At 42.1% G+C, this 7,857-nt stretch overlaps 1 protein-coding gene across 1 annotated transcript; it reads left to right on the top strand.

Annotated features, from left to right (window-relative positions):
- Positions 1-6,249: 6,249 nt before the first annotated feature.
- Positions 6,250-7,487, top strand: HAPSTR2 (HUWE1 associated protein modifying stress responses 2). Its single transcript, XM_012469920.2, has one exon. It carries the CDS (start codon positions 6,320-6,322, stop codon positions 7,139-7,141), a length of 822 nt encoding a protein of 273 aa, XP_012325343.1. The 5' UTR covers positions 6,250-6,319; the 3' UTR covers positions 7,142-7,487.
- The last annotated feature ends 370 nt before the right edge of the window (positions 7,488-7,857 follow it).

Genomic DNA, 7,857 nt, shown 5'->3' with positions numbered 1-7,857 from the left:
TGTGATACTTTAAAATACAGATTCCCAGGCCTCACCACAGATCTAGTAAATTGGCTGGGGTGTGGGTGTTTTTGAAAAGCTCCCTCAAGTGACTTTGCTGATTAGTCACATTTGGGACTCCATTTAGCCAATCCTTAGAGTCCGATAGCTGCCATTATTATTATTATTAATAGTAATAATATATACTGTTTATTGAGGATTTACTATGTTACAGGCATTATTTTAGGTGTGAGTGTATGGTCTCATTCACTCTTTACTACAAACCTATGAAGTAGGTACTATTATTATCCTTATTTGAGAGAAAACTGAGTATCAGAGAAGTTAAATCACACCACTTTCAAGCTCCAGAGCCAGAATTGGAACTCAGGTTTGTCTGACAATATAATCTTCAATTTTTACCAACAAACTATGTTAATTTTAAAGTAGCTGGGTGTGGTGATGCTTGCCTGTAGTCTCAGTTACTCAGGAGGCTGAGGCAGAAGGATGGCTTGAGCATAGGAGTTCTGGGCTGTAGTGCCCTATGATGATAGGGTATCTGCACCATCGATATGGTGACCCACTGAGAGCAAGGTACTACCAGGTTGTCCAAGGAGGGGTGAACCAGCCCAGAAATGGAGCAAGTCAAAACTCTTGTGCTTATCAGTAGTGGGATGGTGTGTATGTGAATAGCCACTGCACTCCAGCCTGGGCAACATAGTGAGACCCCGTCTCTAAAAATTAAAATAATAAGATAAAATAAAAACTCTGTAGCTCCATGGAAACATCTAGAAGTCAAAGAGCTTGGTATTGGAGCACAGATAAAAGGAGACTATCTATTGTTAACAAATTTTATAGCTAAAACCTGGCATCTTTTAATTAATTAATAAATGTCATTTTTGTAAGGTACCAGAGATATGAAAAATGGGCCATGGATTAAGTGGAAAGCCTTAGGGATTTCTTTTGAACTCTGAATATTTTGGATGTCATAAAAACAAGTTATAAATAAATTTCTCATTGTTAAACTAGTCTTAATATTTACAAATAACATATGCTTTTACTGGTCTGATATGAACTGATCTCCAGGATCCATCAGGTTAAAAATAAATAGCATATGCTACCATTTATAGAAAAAAGAAGAGGCATGCATATTTGCATTTGGTGATGAAGACATAAGACTCTCTGAAAAGATACGCAAGAAGAAAACAAAACAAAAAAACCCCATACCCTAATAATGGGCACAAAACTAATGTTTGAAATCTAAATCTAAATTGTTAATAAAATGTGCAAAACTACTACACACACATATAATGGAATAGTGAATTTTGTGTTACATTAGATCACTGTATGCTTTCATACTGTATTAGTTGTTTTTCTTGTGTAATTTAAAAACCAGACCAACTCTGCTAATTAAGCTCTCCCTGGCCAGGAGCTCACTTGGATCTCTGACAATTCCTAGTTAAAGCCTAGTTTGTGGTTTTTGACAACAAACCAAGACCCTGTTGTTTGCTTCAAGAAAGCTGGCTGGTTTTAGTTTCTGGAATTATTCTGGGGGGTACTCTCATCCCAACAAGTCACTAATTGTCTTGACCATGACTTATAGTTGTGCCAGATTTTTCTTCATTGCTTTCTGTTTGAGACAGGTAGTAATAGTAGTGATGAAATTAATGTGAATTCGGTTTTGATTTATGACAGATTATCTTGGAAACAGGAATAGGTGGTATATAGAGATGACTAAGGACCAAATCAACTAAATCAAATTATTTGAAGAAATAGATGTGTTTTTGGCATATACTTTAATTCTTCCACTTATTGCTTCCTAATTAGTCCAGAACTCCAAAGACGAAAACAACATAGGCAAGTGACATTTACTAAGATGAAATGTTTCAAATGTACTACTTCTGATAATGGTACTCAATGTGAATAGTATTTAGTAATTCTTTTTATAATTTTACTTATTTATTTTGGCATGTTTAGGAATAGGAAAAGACTCTGAATCAGAGACCTTCACTACTTTTATTATTAGATCTACCTCATCTCCCTTTTTGTATCTCCCTACCAGAAAAGAAATGGCCTAAGAATTTCCACCTGCTTGCTATGATATTTTATAACATCTCATAACATTTGATTTCACTAACATATTACCCAAAGCAACTGGTTTCCATCACCTTTACTCTCTTATAAATCCCCAAATTAAGTTTAAGAGGAAATCACAAGCCTTGTAAAAAAAAAATTAGAACTATTTCTTCCTTCCCTTATATGGTCTACTGCTGTCACTTAACTAAAACTCTTCAGTCTGTGACCTTGAGAAACCTAGAGGCTAAATAGGTGGAGTAGAGTATTGAAGGTCATCCCCTCGCCCACCACCTAGAAAGAAGAGCATATATTCAACCTAACAGGTATGTGTTTTCATAATTATGGCAGATGGTGATTGAAGCAAAGGCAATTCAAAAAAGGGGGCACGTGAAAGCAATAATTTTGAATGTTTGACATTTGTTTTGAAATTACCTTACTACTCTGTACCCTTTACCATCTGTCTGTTATCCCTCCCAACACCCACCTCTGTCTTCCCACAGGGCCCCATTGTCTGCAGTTCCTGTTTCTCAGGGGCGGAGCTGTGGGAGGCAGCCATGGGTGCCATAATAGGCACCTGCGGCCAGCACAATGGGCTGTGGGTGCTTGTGGGAGAGACAGATTGATGTATTGTGCATGGGGGAGGAGGGCTGTCACTTGAATCCATGTGAACCCAGGCTTTAGGGGCAAGGGAGATTGACAGCTTTTGTAGGTTGCATTTCTTTTTCAAAGCTTGGCTTTAATAGACAGTAAGTTTGGGGCCCCAGGCTTTCACTCCCATAATTCTAACAGGGCAATCACGAGCATTCAGCATTTCTTTTTACCCCCCTTGTTACGCATTAAATGATTTCAGTAAAGGAATGTGCAGCATTAATTAGAATTTGTTAGCAGATACCAAGGGGAAAAGTTTCTTCACAACAACTATAGGAGGTGTCATTTGTACAAAGACTTTTTTGTTTTCTTTCCCCATTACATTATCACTGCAATATGTAAGGTAGTGATTCTTTTCATTTAAATTAAGTGGAAAGCTACTAAATCTTGTTTTATTCTCCAAAAAGAATAAGGTCCTTAACACTTATCTTTTAACTTCTTTCATTTCCTAAGGTTGGTGTTTACTTTTGCTTTCAGTCTGACCCATTTACTGGTCTGTGTGGTTGTGTATCCAGTTTTGTGTACCATTTAGCTTTTACAATTACAAGCAACCCACTACTGATATATAAGGATTGTTTCCAGGTGAAAATTGCTAGCAGTAATACTGGAAATCACTGATACTGGAGATCTTTTCGGTAATGGTATACTGAGAAATGATAAAAATTAGACTGCTATAGGTTTGTGTCCTAACTTATTTTCTAACACTATTTTTTCCCTACTTGATATTTAACCTTAGCCACGACATCAAAGTTATGGAAGAATGAGGCGGTGGCAAAGGAATATTTTTTCCTCACAGAAAACTTATTCCTAAACCATGTCAGTTTTTTTTAAACATCAAAAGTTCTCCCTCACACACATACACAGATAGCATCATTTCCTTATAGCAAGTAAAAAATGGTCCTTTTGCTTAGTATCTGTTTTCTATTATTTTAAAAATAATCTAGACATTTTAGAATTATATAGGAAGAAAACTAATGTCAGATAGGATATCTTGTAAACACACTCTTTGGCATCCAGGGAACTAAAAAAAATTACTAAAAGTTCTGGTGTGATTTTTTTTCTAACATCTCTCTTACATAAAATCATTTTCTCAGTAAAAGGAGTTGGAGGCTAATTGAATTAGAATTTTCTCCACTCAATTGTTTTATTTAAATGTGTTAAGGACAACAGGGAAAAATATTGTCTACCATTATTTCTCAGAAAGAACATATTCCTACACAGTTGTCTGGCTCTGTCTATAATAATAATTTGGTGCAATGGTTTAAAAAGTAGTGGAGTGATAATAATTAGAGTGTGCGACACAGAAATTTCAATGTGGGATTCAACATTTCACCATGCAGGGCATGAAAATTGCCGACCAGGGCTAGTCAGCTCTAAGTACTAATTAACTAATTAATCAGGTGCTGAAACCAACTGAATGGAGGATACCAGCCAGACAACTCAAGCCCAAGCAGAGGGTTGTGCTCTTTAAAAGACAGAGCAGTCTTTCTTCTTGGTTTTTAACCCAATCAAAAATGAGAAGAGAAATTAGGATATGGTGTCCTACTGTCAGTCATTTGGGTCCAAGCTTTTTACTTAGAGAAAATAAAATAAAAACATGTGCCTGTGATAATAACTGTGATGCACCATATATAGGACAACCCTCAAAGCTCTGCAAAACCGCTTACTCCTTGGCCATCAAGTATTAATATTTCAGGTCTGGTGAGGGGTGGGGGATGAAGTTGGGTCTGCCTTCTTGGTTTCTTCCACAATGTATATTTTTTTTAACATAGAAGAATGAGAAACGTATCTCTCTTCTTAGGCTGATCTTAGGTCTTTTGCCTCATCCTTCGTTTATGTAAATGAGAAGAGTCCAATTACACATATGGAAAAAGGGTTTAATGAATCGTGAAAAAGCCCGGTTTGCAGAGAAAGGGCACAATTCTCTCTTCTTCTCTTTTAAATTTAACTTAGAAACATGTATTTCTTTTAAGGAAGATGATAAAACTTAATGATAATTTTATTTTATGTACTAACTTTCATTCTTGGGAATTATTAGACATATTTTGCTAGAAGATTTAGCTTTATTTATGTCTGTAAGGCTTTCTGGATACATAGCAATTATTCCACAACAAAAACTGCAAAATTCTAACTTTTTAATCTAAATCTTAAAAATGATTAGGTTTGTTCCTCCCACTTTCGATGTTATTTTTAGTTCAGTGATTTTTTTTTTCTTTTAACACAGTTTGCTTTGGACTTGTCTGTACTGAGAAAAGATTGCATTATTACAAGGGATTTTTTATTGAACCCAAGGAAATGGTATTAGTGTTCCATACCGTTTTAGCTTAATTTTGGTATTATGATGATGTTTTAAGTAGCTAGAATTTTTAGGGTGTTGAAAATTAGGAAAGTTTTTTTCTCTTTCCTAAAGGAGACTGAACTTTACATTAGAACAGAAAATCCCGTGTTTAAGCATTCATTTTTTTTTTCCTTTTTTCTTTCCACTTACTTCATCTTGGAATTTTCAATAGTTGACAGTAGTCGTCACAGAATCTACTCTTCACCCCATTTTTCTTAATGACAAAAATCTTCACAAGAATGGAGGGGTAATCAATATCATTTCTGACCGTTACTCTTAGAATTTGGTAAGTATGAAACTAACCCTGGAGTAGTGCTTTGCAGGGACAGCAGGGAATTTCTCAATCAGGACTGGAGCACTTTCTGACGACCTAGTTTAACAACTTCCTTGGACACTTGGGGAAACTGAGGCCCAAGAAGAGGCGGCAGGCACTTTCCCTGTGATTTTTTTTCTTCTACCAAATACTACTTTGGTCCATGGAAAACACTTTCCTCGGGCACCTAGTGTGGGGAGGACATTGCTGGGGTCCAGACTGCCTCCCTACCCACGAGGGCCGCGCTCTTTTCACTTTTATTCCCCCGGCCTCCCCGGATCGGCGGCCTGGATGTGATCGACACCATGAAGTTGCCCCATAATCCTCTCTGGCAACATAGGATGTAAAATTTGATCAGCTCATTGGATGAAGCCGACAAGTCCCAAACATGTGTGAAAAGGGGGTTAAGAGGTAGGCAAGTGCCGCGTTGAGGCAAAGCTCCTGCCAGCCCCCCTCTGAGATATCGGTGCTGCAGCCGCGGCGCTAGCGGGGGCTGGGACCGAGCTGCGGGGCCGCAGCGGCGGCGGCGGCGGCGGCGACCGAGGCGGCGGCGGCAGCGGCGGGGAGGCCGCGGCGCCATGGGGGGGCCGTAGGAGCGGACCGCCGGGCCGGAAGGGGGCAACGCGGAGGCGCGGGCGGCCGCGGGGTTATCTCCGCTACTGCGGAGGAGACAGCGTCCGCGCCGTTGCCGATGACTGAGCCGGCGGGCGGGGCGGGGCGTGCACCAGGGCCGCGGGCGGCTAGCGCCGTAGCAGTTGGCCTCAGGGCCCCGCCGCCCGCGCGCCCGCCCGCCCGCCCGCAGGGCGGCGCACGCGAAGGAGGCGGCGGCCTCAGAAGGAGGCGGGGAGCTCGGAGCAGGAGGTGAGGAGGTGGAGGAGCAAGAGTAGGCGGCGGTAGCGGCGGCGGCGGCGGCGGCGGAGGTTGCCGAGCAGGAGGCGGTGGTGGAGGTGCGCGGCCTGAGGAGGAGGATGGAGGAGCAGCAGAAGGAGGGCGAGGCCGAGGTCGCGGAGCACTGGTTTTCGAAGTGGGAACGCCAGTGCCTGGCTGAGGCCGAGCAGGAGGAGCAGCTGCACCCCGACCTGCAGGAGGAGGCGGCTGCAGAGTTGGCGGGGCTCAAGAGCGAGAAGCAGAAGCTGTGGCACCTCTTCCAGGTCTCGGCCACCGCCGTTGCTCAGCTTTACAAGGATTCTGGGTGTCAACAGCCAGGACTTTCCATGTGGGACCCCTTCCAGAATGCAGCCATGGCCGTGACCAGCCTCTACAAAGAGAGCGGGGATGCCCACCAACGAAGTTTTGACTTGGGTGTCCAGGTTGGCCACCAGCGTCGCGTCAAAGATGTGCTGGAGTGGGTGAAAAAGGGCCGGAGCACCATTCGTCGCGAAGACTTGATTAGCTTCCTGTGTGGCAAAGTGCCCCCCGCTCCTCCTCCGCCTCGCACTCCTAGAACACCTCCGAAGCCACCCACTGGGGCCGCCAGCCAAGCTGTGGCAACTGAGTCCAGCTCATCGGTGGACGTCGACCTGCAGCCTTTCCAGGAGGCGATCGCCCTGCATGGCCTCAGTGGCGCAATGGCCGGCATCAGCATGAGATCAGCTGACTCGCCTCAAGACAGCGGAGTTTCCAGCAGTGGGCGCCGAAAAGGTAGCTTTTTGGAGGACGACTTTAATCCCTTCAACTCAGAGGAACTGGCCCTCCACCTGGACAGTGGGGGGATCCGCAAGCGCACCTCGGCCCAGTGCGGTGATGACATCACAGACTCCCCAATCCAAAAGCGCAACCGAATGGTCTAAACTTCCTCATTGGTTGCCTGGCGCCATATTGCTTCAGAGTGAACTGAATCATCAACATGCTTGTGTAATTGTTACTGGAGACCATCTTTCTTCCTTTCTCTAAGTTAAAGATTTCTATCAATTTTGCCATAAAGAAACTTCAAAAATATTCCAGAAGAGGCTTCATATGACTCTGACTTTCCAAAAATGTAATCCTAGCAGAGAATAAATATGTAGTAGTTAGCAGGATCATTTAAAGCAAACCTATCTGGTCAAGGCAGGAGCCTGATTTATCTTGTTCACAGCTATATTCCTCAGCACCTAGCACAGTTTCAGGTGCTCAATAAATGTTTGTTGAATGAATAAATTTGACCTTATTTATTCTTAAAGGGAAGTCATAGAAGGTGTTTACTTGGTTATAGAATACTTTTTTCTTTGGTTGATTGTTGGTTTTAATGGTATTTGCCAATTCATTTGCATTGTATCAAAATGTAGAACTTAACATCTTTGTGAAATCTGGAGGCTTCCATTTTTATCTCACTGTACCATGCACCTAATTTCTAGAAAGAAACTGCAAGTAATACATATTAGGCCGTGATTTTCTAATTTTGGAAAAATAGTTGATTTTGGTGATTATGTGATGCTGCAAAGAGGTGCTGTGCTGGTTATGCAGGTATTACTTGATATTGAGTCAATTCAGTGCTCTTTTGGGGAAACCTAAGCCGTCAGTTGAGATC

The sequence above is a fragment of the Aotus nancymaae genome, unplaced genomic scaffold, assembly GCF_030222135.1.
Source record: "Aotus nancymaae isolate 86718 unplaced genomic scaffold, 86718_ANA_hifiasm-v0.15.2.pri h1tg000004l, whole genome shotgun sequence".
In the NCBI taxonomy this organism is placed as follows: domain Eukaryota; kingdom Metazoa; phylum Chordata; class Mammalia; order Primates; family Aotidae; genus Aotus; species Aotus nancymaae.
The sequence above is the reverse complement of the archived record's forward strand: the minus strand, read 5'-3'. Positions and strand labels throughout refer to the sequence as shown.

Coding starts and splice junctions, on each gene's coding strand:
- HAPSTR2 (XM_012469920.2), top strand. CDS start 6,320: ATGGAGGAGCAGCAGAAGGAGGGCGAGGCCGAGGTCGCGGAGCACTGG.